The sequence below is a fragment of the Mycteria americana genome, chromosome 18, assembly GCF_035582795.1.
Source record: "Mycteria americana isolate JAX WOST 10 ecotype Jacksonville Zoo and Gardens chromosome 18, USCA_MyAme_1.0, whole genome shotgun sequence".
Classification (NCBI taxonomy): domain Eukaryota; kingdom Metazoa; phylum Chordata; class Aves; order Ciconiiformes; family Ciconiidae; genus Mycteria; species Mycteria americana.
This window is the reverse complement of record NC_134382.1, coordinates 8,407,868-8,426,557: the sequence shown is the minus strand read 5'-3', so window position 1 is coordinate 8,426,557 and position 18,690 is coordinate 8,407,868. Positions and strand designations below refer to the sequence as shown.

Sequence of the window (18,690 nt, the reverse complement as noted above, 5' to 3'; positions counted from 1 at the left end):
CTTCTAACAGTGTTGTGTTAAAAACTTGTTACAGGAAGAATGTTAAAAGGTGATTTGCTTTTAACATTAAACTAATGCCAATGCATGTTTTGCCATGGACGTTCGTGGCAAAAGAGCTGGATGTTGAATGGCTGGTCTAGGACCATAGTCTAGATTGCTCATATGGTATTGTTTGAGCACAGGAGTTTCTATCTTCTAGTGATCTGAAACTAGTTCATACTTTTCCCTTTAGATAGAAATAGAACAAAATTTCCTCCCTTCTCCTGTCAATCTAAGCTGCGCGCAGGCAAGAACATGTCACTCAGTAATGCAAACATTACCTGTTCTCAAAACAACTTAGGTCTCCTACCAGAAGCGGGCTATACGTATGAGCAAGAGGTGAGTTTTGTTAACATGTATAAAGCAAGGACAACTGCTGTATCATTTTGGTCTCATGAAATATATTATTTAATGTCCATAGTGTTTCTACAGTCATAATAATATTTTATTAAAAAAACCCAAAACCACAAGTTTGTTATTTTCAGTTGAAAGCATGTCTCCAAAATGCACAGTTCAGCACTATATCCTGAACTGCCACTTAAAAAGATTAAAAGAAGTGAAATACCCTTATCCTGGAGGAGGATTTTAAGGCACCTCTTCGTAACAACGGTCATACATTAGCAGAGTCATTCTTGTCATGAGTCTTCATGTCTTCTTTGTCTGGAGCACAGCTGGATTTAAAATGGGGGAACAGTCACAGGAAAAGGGGGACAAGGGTGGAGGAAGGGCAGCAAGGTTGTGACACCTGGTTCACAGCTATTTCAAGGGCAGAAGCTACGTGCTCACTTGTCATTATGAAATAGTGGTAAATCCTCCTTTCCCTGCAGAAAGAAGGAAATGCACTTAGAGCGTTTGATCTTGTCCTGTAGAGACTTGTTTAAATAATACCAAAATTACAGCTATAGTAGTTCAGAGAGGCAGGACAAGGGATCTTCATTGGAGCACTGCATTACTCATAGGTTTGTTCCATAGGTATTATTATGCAGAGTAGCCAAGACATACGTGCAGTACTGCCAGCTCACCAAGCTGTAAATAACATGTACCACGTAGTGTTTGTAACTGTTTGAGCTCATTATTGGTATAAAGGGAATGACAAAGAATTACCCACCCTGACATTGAGGATATCCCTGGATACTCTACAAAGGGAAAGAAGTACTCGCTCCACAAGAAACAAGGAACAGTGTATTATAGCCTTCATTTCAAACAAGGTGAAGTGAGAGAAGGTGCTAATGAGCCATTTGGGAACTGCATAGATTGTAGACATGTTGAGCTAAAACTTGTACAGGTCAAGCACGCTTACTCCACTGATCCCCGATCACTGTGGAATTGAGAGGTCCAACAGAATGAGGTTCTCGTTCTGACTTGGGAAAACCCCAGGGCAGGGAAGAGAAGGGAAGCAAAACAAAGATCTATTGGTAAAATGAAAATGTCCCAAAGTAAATGTAAATAGAAAAGCAGAATTTTACCTGTGAGCTGTGCAGAAAAATCTCCCTCATGTCAGCCTGGTGTTTAGGGACCCACTACTGTTTTCAGAGCATAACAGAAGCTTCCTTTTAAGTTAGCCACTAGTTTTCACTTTAAATGCGCTCCAGCCCTGCACTGCAAAGCTCCATCATGAGTAGATGAGAATTTCGTCTTAATCTCCCAAATGGATTTAAGTTTTATCTTTTAGAAAGATTAAAATAATACCCAGTAATGGGCTATGTAGGTACCATTAGTTGTAGACTGCCTTTTATTCCTTCTCATTACAGGTTAGACCCATGAACCTATCTTTGCTGCCCAGTCATTCTACATAGCAGTGGAGTCCTTAAAGCGTAATCTTCCGTGTCTTTCTTAAGCCACAGATTTTAATTCATAAAAAACCCCAGTTTAATGCTCAAATAAAAAAAAAAAGGTCTTGCACAGACCAGTTATTGGGAGTAAGGGTGTGAGGAAGGGGTAAGAATGAGTTGGCAGGAAGCTGAAGGGTTAAGCGTTTTTGTGTGTCTGTGCATGAGGACAGTGTATGAATTAAAAAATGTTTGTTGCCGACTTGTTTCCTCTTTGTTTTGCAGTCACAGCTATTCTTAGCCAAAATGCTCACAGGGCAAAGTATTATATGGAGAGCTCAGAACAGACAGATGCTTTGCCCTGAAAAGCTAATAGTGGAAATATCTGAGAGAGAAGCTGGCAGGGAAAGCGGGTACGGGGAAAAGGGAATGTTTTCTCTCTGGCTACTGTTGGTATTAGGAAAAAAAAAAAGTATTAGAATTCCACAAAGAGTTTAAACAGTTTCTTTGTCATTTCTCTTCTACTGTCCATTTTAATTTGCACAAATTGTTTCCTAATTGTACAAGTGAAATTTTAGAAACAGAAATTTTACAATAGATTTTCAGAGTTGGAAATGATAATTTATGATCGTGCGGTTGACACAACAGACTGGAAAACTTTGTCAGATAGTTCAGCCTGACAGCCTGTGCTTGAACTGCAACAGGTTTCTTGCAGAGGCATTCAATTTTGATTTGAAGAGTCTGGGTGATGGTAAACTAACCAGATTCTCCGATGGCTGATAATTAAAAGTGTGGTATCATGGGCGGATTGTTCGCAAATGCTAGCCTGTATGCTTTACTTCATTGCTGCAGGATTACTCATCATAGAAAAACTGTTTCTGCTGAATTGCTAATGGGCAATTGTAGACATACATACAGAGGCCATTATAAATATTGATGGCATACTGCAGCCAGAAGATGTGGGACACACCTGGTAATCTGACAAAGTTTTCACACCTCTTCCCATTGAAAATGCAAAAGGATTTTGCAGCAGAGGGGCTGTGATTTACTGGACCAGGGATTCACTCTGGTAACAACACAGGCTAGCGTATTTGCAAGCTCTTCCACCCATTTCCCTTAAATTATGCTGCTATTTTAAGTGCAGAGGCAATGAATAGCCGTGGATGCTCCTGTGCTTGTATCTTCTCTGATTTCAAAACTATACCCAGAAAGAGAATGTGATGGGCTGAGGAGCATAATGAAACTCCTTCCTTCATCAGTGTGCATTTGAAGGTATGTGACATTTCAGATGCAAGCACTAAGAAAATCATAAGGGAAACTGATCTGGAAAACTTAAAGCACATTTATAATTTTCTTGCTGAAATGTCTGCCAGAGATAGGGAGAAAAATGAGAAGGGATGTAGTTCCAAAAGAATTATAGTTAAGAGAGAGGAGGAACTTTGTTACTGGTTTTAATCTGTCCTATGCCAATAGGAGCCTTTCTCTGGTAGCACTGTACAGCTGATGGCATCAGGGAACAGAAGTGACTCAGCTGGACAAATTCTGCCTAGCTTGAGTTTTCCTTTTAAATGGAGAATTGGAGGAAGGGTAGCCAGAGGGGCAGTTATCAATGCCTCTGTAACTCCCTTCCTTACCTACTGTAGATGTCCGAACACACAACATCAGCAGAGCCTGCTCCCAGCCTCATCAGCCGTGGAATGCTCTTGGTTTTGTTGTTGGGCCTTTCATCACTTAGGCACCTGCTTAACTTCAAGGAAGTATGCTTAAATCCAAGTGATTTTGGTCAACCTCAACTATGTAGTTAAAGTATGTGCTCAAATTCTGTGTTGAACTGAATGCCTAGTAGGTGCTAGGGGAAGCTGCTTTCTGGACTTTGCTCCTGGACCTGATTTCTGGACCTGGACCTGGACCAGCTGTGTGAGGTCTAGGGACAGCTTTACACTTGTGTCATTCCTCTGCTGGAGCTTTGGTTACTTGTGCACCAGCCTGTTACCTGTAGCAAGAACACTTGTTTATGGGGTCTCCAACTTTTCATCTTACTGTGCTCCTTTTCAGTAATATTTAGTAGACTGTTCTCTGCTAATGGGAACCGGAATGGTGTATGATGTCATATGTGCAAAGCACGCCCTAATTCTCGTCCACGGATGCTCAGAAAGCTGGGGAAACAATGAAGGATCAACAAGCAGAGACGTAATTTTTCTCCAGGGAATCGCCTAAGTTTAAGTTTGCTGTATTATTCTCGTGCTTCAAGCATGAGGTTTCCCACCAAGAGTGCAAGCGGAAAGAGGTTTCACTCTGATACCGCCGTTGTATTCTTAGTGAGGTTCATAAAGTGAACTAGCTGAGAAAGATGAGTCCTGTCAGCTAAGTGTGGACAAAGTTACCTTCTGTGTGTGTGTATATATATATGTATTTTAAGGTATAATTATGATTATATTGTGGAGACTGCATGTGCAGAGAAATGTTTGGGTTTTTGTTGTTGGTTTTTTTTTTTTTTTTTTTTTTTTGGAGAGGCTTTGTATCCAAAGAGGCTTTTGTATGAATTGGGGAATACGTCTTTTCCTGATCACTTTTCACACTAATTAGTAGCAAACCTATCCCTGGCATCAGGGTTAGATCCTTCATATAAAATTAGTCTGAAAGAGTTGAGCTGTCAGTATGTCAGAGCTCCGCTTTCTCTCTTAAAGCAACAAAAGTCCTTGTTGCTTTGGAAAGTTGACAAAGTCCTATTAAGTGAAAGTAGAGTGAGGATCGTAATTAGAAGCGCGGGAGGTCTGCCTGGCACATGTTGGTGGGACCCCTTGCTGTCTGGAACAAAGCTCCCATGTCAGCTTCCTGAGGAGGAGTGGGAAAGGGGACTGTGGAAGCTCTAATTAGGGGGGTAATTAAGGGACAAGTTTTCTTTGGCATTGGAGAATGTTTTATAGCTACCGCTCGGTTTCTGACAAGTCTGTAGATGTCAAGTGTCGACACTAGTGTTTCAACACCGAGTTTGCTGTGGGGTGCACTTAACTCTTGTGCAGCCAGCTGAAAAACGACGGGTAATGACCTGTGCTTTGAGCTCTTAATGTGGGCACACTTGTAGATCCCCAAATGTTTGGGAAGAGGGGCTGTTGCAGATTTCCAGTCGTTGCTGCAGTATATGTATTCTTTACCATAGTGCGTGCCAAGGAATCTGAACAAAAAGGGCTGGGACTATGAAACAATTGCAATGGGAACTTGAACAGTGGTAGCTGAAAATACAGTTCTTCTCAGCAATTATTGCTCTTTAAAGACTGTCATGTATAAACAACTATGAGGTGGTTGGTGAGCCTCTGAAGTTTTGAAGTGACCGGACGGCCATGCATGAGATACTGGCGGTGTAGGACTGTGTGCCTGTGAGAGCAGGAACTTTGTTACTGGTTGTCATCTGTCCTATGGCAACATCTAGAAGCCCTTCTCTGGTAGCACTGTAGAATGATTAAGGGCTGAAGGCTTCCAAAGAACTTCAAACACAAGACAAGTCAAGGTATAGGGATACGGCACGCAGATGGGTACAAGCATAAAGCAGGAGTGGACAATGCAATAGTCACCATTCTTCCCTACTTAACGTGGCAGGGACTCTGACCCCTGCATGCAACAGCGAGCTGCACAGACGGGGTTGCAAGTCTTCCTTGAAAAAGTGGTAACGTTTTTCCTGTTAATAATTGGTAAAGGCTTTCTGCATTGGTGGGGACTCTGTTGATTTTTCTCTTAACTGGGAGCTCGGCTATGACTTCTTCTTCCTGAGACACTCTCACCTTTGTTCTCTGCAGTGTCACGGAACCCTCTTTACAGCTTCCTTGAGCAGATGCTGCTCTACGCTTTTCCGCTTTCAAGGCTTATTTGATTTAGTACTTTGATGTGCTTTCGTCCCTCAGGCAGGGCCTACTCTGCTGTTGATAAAAGTCAAGTAGGACATATTTTAACCTCCTAGGCTACGCTTTATTCTAATCTCTGTGACACATTGAAAGGCTTTTGGCAGACAGTCTCAATGAACTCCATCATCCTCTAATGAAGAAACAGGAGCAGGGGGTCAACAGGGCAGAAAGTCCCTGGTTATTAGTGGGACAGGCATTGAACCGGAGCAGGGAATGGTTCTTGTTCAGACTAAGGACGTGGATACCTGGGAGTATTTTTATGAATAAACGCCTTGTAATCATGGTTTGTGAAATACTCAATTATAATAATAGTTTCCAACTCCCACCCCCCAAACAATGTTGGCTAAATTAGAAAAACTTAGAAAAAGACATTTTAATTGGGTAGAGAGATTACAAAAACTTTATGGATTTAAATGCACACCTTAATTACACAGGAAGCCTATCCTGTGAATTCAAGGCTACCTGGTGCTGTTTGGGAGGTATAAAACATTGTTAAAATTGAAGCGTATCTGCATACTGGTAAAGCCACTTTTATCTGTTGGAGCAGCGTATGGGAGCTTTTCTATAAAAGAAGATCTAGTTCAACCAGGAAACGTGAAGTTGAACCCCTTTTTTCTGTTTAAAATTTAACAGAGAAGATATAGCTGGAAAAAGGAAAGGGAAAAAATGTAAACAGGAGGCATTATTAGTATAGTGAGCTCTTCTGATCTGGTATATAAACCAGGGGTATTTTAGTTGGAATATCTAGAAATATGGAAGTTGATCTCAACTATTGGTGCCTCTTCAGATCTGCAAAATAAGACTAAAAGTCCTTTTCTTTACCTCACATCTGTTCACCCATTCCAGTTCCAGCTGGATCCAGCTGTGCACTGGCTTTGAGGGAAACAATGAAGTGGACCTTTTACAGTGCTCAAAGAACAATTCCCTTCCATTTTTGGTTTATATTGAACGATATGAGAAGAGCCATAAATCGAAGTTTTAATTTACGCAGGTAGGCCAACGCATTGCTAATCAGAAGCCTTTAAAAATATATCTTTGTATAATAAACAGAGTTATTGTAATAACATAATAATAAAAGTATGTTCATATTTGATAAAATAAGTCACTACAGAAGAGTTGAGTTAAAGAGGCAGAGGGAGGGAAACTGCATTTAGAGATGGGTTTTTCCTTTGTTGGGGTCTTTCCGTTGCGTCTCTGCAGCGGGACCAAGTTTGGTTGCCTGGATGTGACACGCAGAAAAGAACTTAGAAACGGACAGCATGTTTCAGAAGGCACAGATTTAAGGTCCTTTTCCATTTCCTCCCATACCTCTTTGTTAGCAGGGTTTTGGCGGTTGCTTTGGCTGTTTGGAATGGGCTGAAAGGTGCCAATGAATTTCTGCTGATGCGGTATTCGGATCTGAGGCAGTGTTCCAGGCGCAGTCCTGCTGCGGGCAGCACAGTCACGTTGGATTGAGTCACGGCAGACAGACAAAATATATACGTTACTGCCATCATTCATCCATCTCAGCGTGTCCGTGCCTTTCACTTTCTTCGTACCTAATGCTTCTGGAGAATCCAAGGGCCATGTAAAATACTGTATAAATCTGTGTCTTGGCTTCTAAGCGCTGTATGATGCCTGCTGCTGTAATCTGATTTCCCTGGCTGTGCTTTACACGTGAGAAATTGGCTGCCCTTCCCCATTAGAAGACGGGGACGGGAGGGGACAAAGTTTTTCTTTGCTTACTGTTTCTGGTGGGTCCCCTGAACCTACAAGACAACCCTAAAACACATGCTTTGTGTTTTCTTTGTATACTGGAAACACGATACTCTGCAACTCCAGATCCCATGTCAGTAGGACTCTCCTTTTTTTTTTTTTTTTTTTGGTTTATTTTTAAGGACAGCCTTGCTTCCCCTAGAGTCATTTGTCCCGAGGTATTCAAGGAGTAGATGTAGCTTGCCCACCCCCCGAAGGCATCCATTCGCGGGGGAGGGCTTTGCTTCTGTGAGCGGTTTCCAGTCTCCATGGAAGAACTCTAAGGTCGGTGCCCGCACGCAGCTGAGGTAACGCAGAGCCCACAGCCGCCATCCCCACGGCCTCCTCCGCCCGCGGCCGCCGCCTTTTGGGCGGCCTTGCGGAGCCCGAGGCCGCGGGCAGCAACCGCCTTCCGTGCCCGGAGTTCTGGGGAGGGGGGAACGGCCCGGCCCGGCCCTGCCCGGGGCGGGGTGGGGTGGGGTGGGGGAACGAGGGGGTCCCGGAGCCGCGGCGGGGTCCCCGGGCGGTGGCGGGGCGGCGGCGCCTCAGGTGCCGGGCGGGGGCGCGGGCTTGGCGGTGAGCGGGCAGGGAGTATCGGCCGCGGCTCCCTGCGGGGAGCGGCGGGGCGGGACGGGAACCGGCGGCGGGAGGAAGCGTTGTGATGGGGGCAAGGATCAGAGGGTTTTCTGTGTGGCTGAAGACGACCCAAGTCTGGGGGAGAGACGGGGGAAGGAAGATTACTCGGACGTTAGAGGCGGTGAACTTTTCCAGGAGCGGAGGTACGCTTCCAAAACGCTGTTCCCTAGGAAGCATTAAAACTTCATAGAGACTTGTTAAAAAGCACTGGTTCGTTCATACCCGAGTAATCCATAACACTGGGACAGTCTCCGAGTCGGATGATGACACCGACCTGGATGATGTTGGAGAACATTTACTTTTTGAAGAGCTCGGGTCAAAATCTTGAACAAATATGGTAAATCTGTTTTAAAATTTAGCACTTGAGGTACTCATTTAGCGTCTGCGGTAACACTGCACGACAATGCTGAGACCATTGTAATATTAAACCTCGCTGCCGTTAATGACACTAAAAGCAAACGCCAATTTAGACAAAGGATCATCATCTTGCGTTTGTCCTAATTCCTTAGGCTTGTGAGGAACAACTGGCAAGAAAGGGCTAACGAAAAACTCTCAGGGAAATGGGGAGTTGAAGAAGCTTTATGACACTACTGACATGTTTTTAAATGTCCTGTCTTAACAAATTCATGCCCTATTGTATTTGTTTTGTGTTTGTCCTGAAGACCCAGTCAAGGAATGCAGATCTGTTTCTGAAGTGTTTGAACGGCTGAACCCTGAGAGCAGCTGAGCTATTGCAATCCTTAAATTGCACAGAAGGTGCAGACCTTCACAGTTTCTGAAGTTTTTGTCCTTCTGTAAGAAGTTAATAATTCAACAAACACCGCTTCTGTGCTGCGGTATTGAAGTACACACTAGTAACGCCAGGGTGTGCGGTTTGAGAGAGTATTTGAGGTACATAAACAAAGTTCTGTCAGTTGTAAGTCAAGCACAGATTTCACCAGAATGAACAGAAACCTCTGCTTGATACCAAGGCAATGGTCCATCCCCGATTGTAAGTGAAGACCTTAAATGCAAGCCTCAGTGAACCTCAGCTAGACATGGGCACATACACATATAAGATCCAATATTTGCTTCCCTACTGTGGCTGTGGTTTGCCACGTGCCGAACTTTGATTTTGTGAAACTTGTCTGTGTTGCTGTTTTTAATGATGATGTCCATATTTAGGCCTTGCGAACTTTTACACGTTGCTGCTTTAGGTGGTTTGTATCCTGACAGAACAATCTGTCTGCGTTAGGCTTTCTCTAGAACAAGTAGAGTTGCTCCATCATCAGCATTTACATCAGGTTAAAGCTGAGAAACATTTTGCTCTTGGTAAAGACACTAGCAGAAGTATATGGAATTTAATGATGAGAAACACACATATATGTTTGGGTTTTTTTATTCTTGGATGACAAATTCCTTCACCTCTATCTCCAAAAAAGAGAAATTTTATGAGAGACTGGAAAACCATGTATTTAGATCTGAGATACATTTCTGTAATACGTTAAAATAAGAGATAATTTAAAAGAAGCCCCAAATCAGTATAATCTCTAGTATCCTGACTATATTCTAAAAAGCAATTCTGCAAATTCCAAAGGTCTATTTATGTGTGGTTTATTGCAATAAAGAGAGCTATGTCATATTACAGGACCCCATTAAAAATGTAGCTATAAAAGGATTTGGATTTTCAGATCTGATCCGTGAAAAAGAGTGACTTGTATCCTGCAGGTGTGATTACAAAGTGTGTTGTGGAAATGGCAGAGTGGCAAATGGCAAAGTCAATGCAAATGATTTTTGTTCTATTTCCCCAGTCCTTCAAGATACACTGCTTACCAGATGCGCTGCCTCTTGGGCACAGGCTTCCTTGGGATTATGCCATGGAGGAAGAGCATGCAAAAATATATATATATTTCATAATCTTTGAGTCTTCAGGAATGGAATTTTCCAGTGTCCCAGCCGGAGCCCTGAGCTGGCTCTTTTTTTCTCTCACACTGTGCGTGAAAAATAACTACTTGTGGGAAGCTCCGTGTACATCTGGATATGTTTGTTGGACTTGGACAGAGTGATAGTCACGGTGCACGCTGGGGATTTCCTTAAGTGGGCACAGCGTGGGGAGAGAAATGGTCACTCCCACGTTTTTGAAGTGTTTTGGTAGGAGCCAGCCACAGCAGGAGAGGCAACAGGAGCTCCGCTCCCAGCAGCGTTCCCCTCTGAGACCCACTCCCAGTAGGAGATATTGTCACAAGTGGTGTCACCACCTGATGAGGCCATTGGAACCAGTCAGATGCTATCCAGAACCACAGCCCCGCGTGTATCGCTGTAGGTATTAACATTCATTTCAACTGAAGTTTCTAAGCAGTCAGTGCCCTTACTTTGTGCAGGGAAGCTGAGGTACTTGGTATAAAAACGATATTAATGCATGCTGGATCTAAAGGGTATGTGAAGGTTTGGGTGGTTATTATTGGGTTTGGGGAGTTTATGTCTGTACTAATGTATTGCGGTATTGATAAAATCTTCCACTGGATGCTCCCCAGTCTCTTGAATTTGGATCCTGCCATGTTGGACCCATTGCTCTTGAGTGTTCCTTGGGATTTATAGGCTGCAGCACTGACACTGTCCTTGATTTCTTGGGCACAAGCTCTGTTATCTTTGCACAGAAATGGGACATTGCATCTCCATTGCCTGAGGCCCTCAGGACTGTTGTTGGTCCCGTGGACTCTCGAGTGAATTTTACTGCACAGTTTGCAGCATTCCAGCCACATGAGTCCTCAGGGTTAATAGTGCATCCCTTCAGGGACAGCCAGTCATTCAGACATACCTCGTATACAGGCCATGGCATTGTATCAGACTGCAATGTCTTTATTCTTTAGTTAACACAGAAAATGTGCAGGCTGAGGGGAAAATATCTATGGATGCCGTTTCCACGCCTTGGCTTCCTCTGTATTCCTGATTGTTCCCTTGATGCTGGAAAATCCTTAGTAAGCACTAAGCATCACTTGTCTTAAACTTTCTCTGTTACTTTAGTTGAAAAGCGAATGAGTGGAAGTTCAGTGTTTTCACTGCCAAATGCAGGTGATCTGTCAGTGTGGCAGAGGTACTACAGAGGTACTGCTATTTCACTGAAAGGTGAAGTGCTAAAGAAAACACTGCGATGGCGTGTTTTTGCAAGCATGTTTGAGGCAGCCTTCAGCTGGTTAAAAATTCTGTCTGGTCTTAAAATTGTCTTCTGTGTGAAAATTCCCCCCTGAGAACTAAAGAGCACAGAGCATTGATGTGGGCCATTAATTCTTCATGATGGTTGTGGACTGATCCAGTTTGTGTGTGGGATAAATTATTCACCTGATAACGAATGAGGAAACTGTTTGAGACTCAGTATTAGACATGGGATTAGCAGTCCTATTCCATCTGATAGGAACACAAGTCCTAGCTTCAAGTTTATAGTCTCTGAAACAACAGCGAACATGTACTTTGGGGAAATTTAAACTGTAGGATGTTCTGGGAAGCCAAAAGGTTTCAGCTCCTGTCAATAATTACATAGACTGCAAAATACTCACAGTGTGTTGTATGTGCCTGCTGTGCTGTAATCCTTCGTATATCTTAGGCCAAGCAGGAGAGGAAGAGCATTTCTTATGAGAAATGCTGATAAGAACAATACAACCGAGTCAGAAAGCTTGTATTTGAGCCCAGTGCTAAGCAGGTAGAGCTGGGTGACAGCTGAATTACTTTATTCTTTAGTGCCATAAATATAAAGTTAAATTTTGAAGGAAGCTTGCTTAGAGACAGCATGAGAACGGTCTTTTAGGATGCTAGCAGGAAGCGAATTCAGATTTGGAGTCCGGAATTTTCTTACTAGTAGTGAAACAACACGCAACTGCTGACCATGGTGTCCAGTGGTTAGAGACATGAAAAACAAATCAGCTGAGTTACAGACAGAGTTTTATCTATGGAAAGTGTTAGGCTAGTGACTCTGAATTGTAAATTCAATAACCTGGCAATCTGCTCATAGAGTTTTTAAGGACAAAAATTTTCTGAATAAATAACCCACAATGGATGAGGTGTGACGCTTTGAAGCATGTCCTGGTTTCACAGCAAGCCTCGTTGCCAGCTGTGCAAGGTCTGGATGAGAGCTTGGAGATTGCGATCTGTAGATATCTACCTTTAATGCTCCCTAACTGATGACATCCAGAATTCTCAGCAGAGAAGTGAATGCAGTGATGGAGTTTTAGAGCGGAAAAGGTCTGCGAGAGTGAAAGCTTTTAGACCACCCACTGGGAATGGAATGAAGAATCTGCGCTGTCTAATAACCATGAACTGCGATGGGAGAGACAGGACTGGGGATTTCCAGCGGGCCCTTGAGACAACCCACCTATTGATGACCAGAGGCACCCTCCCTCCCTCCCCAGCTGCATAAACAGACTAGTTTTGCAGAGAAAGATTACAAAGTCATGCTGGCAACTTTCTGGGCTGTATACTTAATAGTAATCAAAGCCAAATGTAAATAAAGTATCTCTGATGAGAGAAGCATGCTGCCCAAATTTGCTTCCTATTTATACCAGTTAAATGTGGATAAAATCCAGGTCATTGTTTTCCGTAATCTACTACCCACCCGATCAGAGCTGGGAAAGCTTCTTCTGAGAGGGGCTTGTTTTTAATATCAGGGCTCTGTTTAATGTCAGCTTCTCCAAATGAAATCAACATTATCACCCAACATTGATGTGATTACTTTTATAAGTTGCAAGTGATGAATAGCAGAGGAATGCAGGAAAAACAAGCACAGTAATAAAAAAGAAAGGATTTTTCAAGTGGAGAAATGTAAGTCAGTTTTCTCCATGGCTGATGTTTTGACTTCCATCTGTTCTAGCTTATATACTGCTCCTCTACGAAAAATAGAAATTTAAAACTCAGAAGGGGCAAAGATAATAGATCTGTTGTAAATTGTGTGCCAGCTAGTAAATTTCTAAGATTTGCTGTCACTTCCTATTGAAGTTGGAAAGGAAATGTCAGTGGAAGCAAGACTATTGAGTAATCAGCAGCCAACTCGAAGTTGCTTGGGACTGTGTTGGATTTGCATTTGGTGAGAGTCTCTGTCCATCATAACTCAGAATCACGAACGCTTTGCCACAAACCATTGTACCTACGTCACCCCCTTTTCTTGGTTGTCTTTCCCTCTTCAGGAAAACTGTGCAGAGCTTATAAGAGTGATCGTGTTGCCTGTGTTCTGGTAGTCCAACATACTGATTTGTTGGTGATGGTATTCTCGCAAGCCAACAATTGCTCCTGAAATTAGGCTGAGAGGTGTGTTTCGAAGGGAGATGAGGGGTTCATGTGACCAGAGCATGGAATGCTTTGCTTCCTTGACAGTTATCTGGCTGGTAGATAGCGGTGCCAATGTCAATTGTTAGCTGTTCCGGTACTGTTTCCAATGAACACATATTTGGGTTATGCAGTCTGTTGGAATAAGAGGCTTTAATTTGCCCTACAGTTTCTGATGTTTCACTGTGTAGAAGCAGAGAATAAATGGACAAGGTGGCTGGACTTGATTTTATACTTAAGCTGAGGCTGAAGAGATTGAGTTGAATTTGTCTGATGCTGTGATTAGCATCCAGGTTTCCAGATCCAGTGAAATATTTTGAACTCTAGGCTGCACTATATAAAGACTTAAAAAATGAATTTGTAGCACAAGAAAAGGAGGCGTTTTAATTGTTCAAGTATGTGACGTTCTCCTTAGTCTTAAAAGACAGAACTCTGACTGTGTAAAGCCTATTAATTTGCTGAAAAAGTGCTGTTTTCTCAGCTTTAGAATCTGGGTGTCTTTCCCTTCTCCTTTTTTCCTCCTGCTTTTGTTATGGGTGAAAGCAACTTTGAAAGAATTGGGGTTTTTTAAAGCCTGGGTGAATAGCTGGGGTTGGAACATTCAGGGACTGTAGAATGGATTACTTGACCTTGACTCTCAATAGTCAAAGTTGCCTGTTCCCGATGAGAAGAAACAGTGCAATATAGTCTTGACCTCCTCAGTAGCGATGCCATAAACAGCCGTATCAGTTTCTACACTATCTGGATGAGATATTCCCTCTAACCTGTTAGTGCCAGCTTAGGAGTAAAATTTGGCCAGCCTCTGTGTTTCTTTTTAGCTGTATACAGCTGGCATATGCAGGCATAATTGGCTGCTCTTAGATTTTAGTTTAAAGGCAGAGCTAGGAGACTATTTGAGTGTGGATGTGGGATTCCTGAAGGTACTTCATTTCCAGCTAATCATCTGTGGTACCAAAAGAAGCACATTAATGGTCAATTTCCAGTTTATATTAGACCGAAGAGTTTGAGGAAACCAATGAACACTCATTTATTCAGACAGAACTGAAACTTCAGGCCTTTAAATGCTTTCTTCCCACTGTGTCTAGGAAGAGTTGTCATTCTGAAGTCTTGAGTTGCTGTTGACAAGCCGATTAATTATTTTTCAGTGAGATCTAGAGTTACCACCCAATACTGGGAGCACATTATGATGGTTGTGATGACCAAATTATGGTCATGTGTAGAATGTGCGGTCTAAAAAGTTCTGGCAACTGCTGTTGTCTCTCCATTCTACACACGGGGAAGTGAGAGATGGAACTGCTAGGAGTAAGGAGCTCTGGAGGCAGAGCCTGAAATGGAAACCTGGTAAGCTTCAGTTCTTTAACACCACACAGCCTTTGACTTTGAGGCAGTTCCTAGAGGACAGCACTCAGTCCCTGACTCATCATTACTAGTATGTGCTAGTTTCAGAAGAGGATTCAAGGCTTCAGTAAACGGTACCATCTCAACTGCCCTTCAGGATATGGCGAGATGAAAAACAGGTATCAGTTCTGAGAAGGGTGATGAAGGGTTCAGCTTCTCTTCAAACCAAAGCTCGGTGCTATTGCAGGAGGGAAGGAGCTTTGGTTTTGCTCTGTGACTTGAAAGAAGATTTGGTCTTCTTGGGTAGCCAGTTGAAGTGTTTTCACAGCCATTTTGTATGCCTGTAGATGTGCCTAGAAGCTGGGTGATCAAACGGGATATGGAAGTGACATAGCAGGAGAATTTGTTACAGCCTTACGCTTCAATTTGCAGAAATGAATGGTTTAGATATACGTATAAAAAAATGAGATGAGATCTTATATGTGTCTGTTACCTTTTACTGCATCTCTTAAAACCCTTTATGGACATAAATAATTAGGCCCACGTTCCTCAGGCAGGAAGAAAACTAATCAATTTTTTTTTTTTTTTAATTTCACTGCTGAGCAATTTGAAACAGAGCAGTGAAGGCTAGCCACAGTGGACTTCACAGCCAGGTATTTAGGGTGGCTCTTGGTTTTTCAAACCATGTTACTTCAATAGTTAGCAAGAACTGTTAATTAACTTTCAATGTGTACAGCTGCACAGCATCATGTATAATTCCTACTGCAGACTACTTCCTTCTTTATGAAGGTTTCCTATTTTGTAATTGAAGAGCAGATCCCTTGGACCTGGGAGGGAGTTGTGAGTTTGGAGAGTGTGTTTTAAAATACCAGTCTGTCTTTGAAGGCTGTTATGTTTATTTCTTGACCAGGTGCCTTATCAAGCTGAGCCTTTCTTGTTTCAAGGAAAGGAGCATTCTTGGCAAAATAGAGCACTTACAGATTATGGGTCTTTTAATGAGAGGTCCCTGAAAGGAAGCAGGCAGAGGAATTTGCTTTGCAGAGGAAAATCCATAAAATATCTGTAGAAAAAGATGAATCACTGCTGCCTTCAAGTAAATGGCATTCTTACTGAGGGGATTATCTACAGGAATGTTTGTGTGTCTGACAACATTGGCACAGCCAGGGATTAGTAAGAAATTGTTCTGAAGCATTTTATGCATGTGCAGTGGTCAAGACAATATGACTTGGGTATAGCTGTACTGCCCAGACAAGATGGTGTAGGTATGGGGATAGGAACACGTAGCACATATCATGGGAAAGGTGGTTTTATGGGTGAGATATTAACAGAATTCATCAAGGAATGTTGTTTCGCTTTTTCTGTGCTGCTAAGCCTATCCGTACCAAACTCAAATTGTGTTGTCTGCTGCTTTTTCAAGATACGTACCTTCCTAGCGACATCAACTTCTCATGGCCGTTCTAATTGATGTTCTAATAGCATTATAGTACTTGTTCACGCCTGCTGCTTCTGCCTTGATCCGTTTATGGCTTGCCCATGAACTGCGCCATAGACAAATGAAAAAAGTTAAGAAAAAGGTAGGTAGGCAGGCAGGCCAGCCGGGGCAGTAGGCTTTCCAGCTGTTGAATGAAATCAGGTTCTGCAAAGAGCTTGGTTTTGGCATAAGGATCCTCCCGCAGAGTTGTCTGCAGCTGCCAGTGTGAATGTGGTGCTACTCACAGTGCCACTTCTTCCTTGCTCTTCCTCTTTGCCTAGTAATACTCCATTTATTTTGTTTTTATAGTCCCTCGGATCAATGGCCATCCGAAACTGGACAGGCACCGTGAGCACCCTCCTGGTTATGACAGCTCTTCTACCATGATGAGTAGTGAGCTGGAATCCAGCAGCTTCATTGACTCTGATGACGATGACAACACAAGCAGGTATGGCATTGGCATAGCGACTGAGCTGTTAAATACTGTTTGCTTCTGTTTCCCAGCCACTTGACTGTATCTCTGGGCTTTCCTGAAACATGCTGACTGGCGAAATGAGAAGATTTATATATTTTTCTCCTTTTTATTTTTTTTTTTTAATTTTTCTTTCTTTTTTTTTTCTTTTTTTTTCCTGCTACGTATGATTTGAGCGCTCATAATTTGTCAGTAACATCATGTTGTGTATAATCACTGCTCTGAGAAACAAGCTAAGTTATTGGGGTCGCTATCCAAGCTGCCTATAGCCACTGTTCCAATTAAGAGAAAAATTCTGTTCCTGTTCTTTCCTTTTAATAGCAAGAATGATCGAAGCAATGTGCAACTGTTTACCTATTTATAAAGTAATGGTGTGAATATTGTAACAAAATACCTTCAGCATAGATTCCTAATAAGTATGCACTTCACTAAAGCTGAATTGTAAAGGAATTCCTATGTAATTGCATAGTCTGAGACCTATGAGCAGTACAGGAATTCATCAAAGTTAATGCTATTGCAAAGGCAGGCTGTGATGCCATATATTTATGACTTCTTAATTATTTTTTTCTTTTTGTGCAGACAGAGAGAATGTGAATTATTCCTTGCTTTTTGCAAAAAAGCTCTCAATTTCAAGACATCCTTGTTAATCTCTAAATATATTTTTGTTGTTCTGTAAAAGGCTTATAAGCCAATACTTTTCTCGGATTCAAAATACCTATTTTTAAAGATGTAAAATCAATCAAAGCTAATATTCTTCCCTTTCCTGGCTGCAGTGACAGCATTCTCTGAACACTGTCTCTAGAGCTGTTGTTCATCTAAATGTGCTATGAAAATCCATTACAGATTTCTATTAATTGTCAGAGAACAACAAGATTACGGATCTCTGGTGGTTCATAGAGGTCTGTAGCTAAAACAAGTAAGGTGCAACGTGATATTCTTAAATTCTAGGTAGAATGGAAACAGCAAAGAACAACTGCTCATGGGGATACTGAAACATTTGCTATGTTTACAAACAGATTATAAGCTTATTGAACTCAGTGGATCTATTTGGTCTTGCAGTTAGTCATAGCTTAAAAGCTTCTTGAAGAACAGCAGTTCCTTCAAATTCTGTTTAAAGGCTGAGTGTTTCCAAAGGGTTGAAAGGGTAGCTAAATGAACATTTAAGATTTGGTCCTGAATTAGTTTCAAGAACTTATTTTGCAGTTACAGTGAAGTTGCCAACACCTGAAGATACAGAAAATTAGCCTTCTGGATGCTTTGTACTTCACCTGGATATTCATGAGCATAAAGGGTTGGCAAGATCAGTAGTTAACCTGAATGTTCTCTAAGCCTTCCTAAAGCCTTTAGGGCTTCTAACCCTCCTTCCCTCTCTAAAAATGAAGCCCACAAAAACAACAACCACCCTGCAGCTGATTTTGTTTCTTGTAAATAAATTAATCATTCCCATGGCAGCAAGATATGCAGTAGGGCAGGATTAGCACAGTCAGGGTGGCCACTGAAGCACATTATGCTAGACCCAGCTAAATCTTTCTGTATTAATAAAGTAAAGCTTCCTGTGTGTGACCTGAGAAGAAAGAGACTCTTCGAAGCTGCTGCACAGGCCTTTTCCTTTCTAGGCTAGGGCAGAAGCTTTTGGCACACAGAATAGCTGCCAGGCCAGCTAGTCAGGAAGAACAACTAAATGGAATGCTCTAAAGGTATGCTGTTGTGTTACCGTGATGATGTTCTCAAGCAGATGAGAGATTGTGCTGGCAGGGAGAAGTTTTCGTTAGAGGCAAGTACAGCCAAGTAGAAAATCGAGCATGCTCCAGATCTGCTGGAGACAGCGGCCTGGGGAAAAAGAGGTTGAAGGGGGTAAGTTTGTTTAATAACAGCTGATGAACTCGGTGTCAGAACCTGCATTGTAAAGGAGATTGTACACGGAGGAGGTCACTGAGAGAAGAAATCAGATGTAAAGGATGTTACTGTCTCGGAAGTGAAGAGGTTGTAAGGCTGAGGATGCTTTTATAACAGTGTGTGTTTGCCATTGGTTTATTTTAT

General features: G+C 42.3%; 1 protein-coding gene across 3 annotated transcripts in view; it reads left to right on the top strand.

Annotated features, from left to right (window-relative positions):
- Window positions 1-18,690, top strand: part of DVL1 (dishevelled segment polarity protein 1) — a 107,209-nt gene that overhangs the window by 62,360 nt on the left and 26,159 nt on the right. For 2 of the 3 annotated variants that reach the window (XM_075520407.1, XM_075520406.1), the window contains exon 5: window positions 16,488-16,626. In XM_075520407.1, coding sequence (XP_075376522.1) covers window positions 16,488-16,626 — 139 coding nt within the window. Of the gene's footprint in view, window positions 1-7,619; window positions 7,750-9,867; window positions 10,376-16,487; window positions 16,627-18,690 lie in introns of those variants that run through there. The other variant, XM_075520409.1, reaches the window with a different exon arrangement.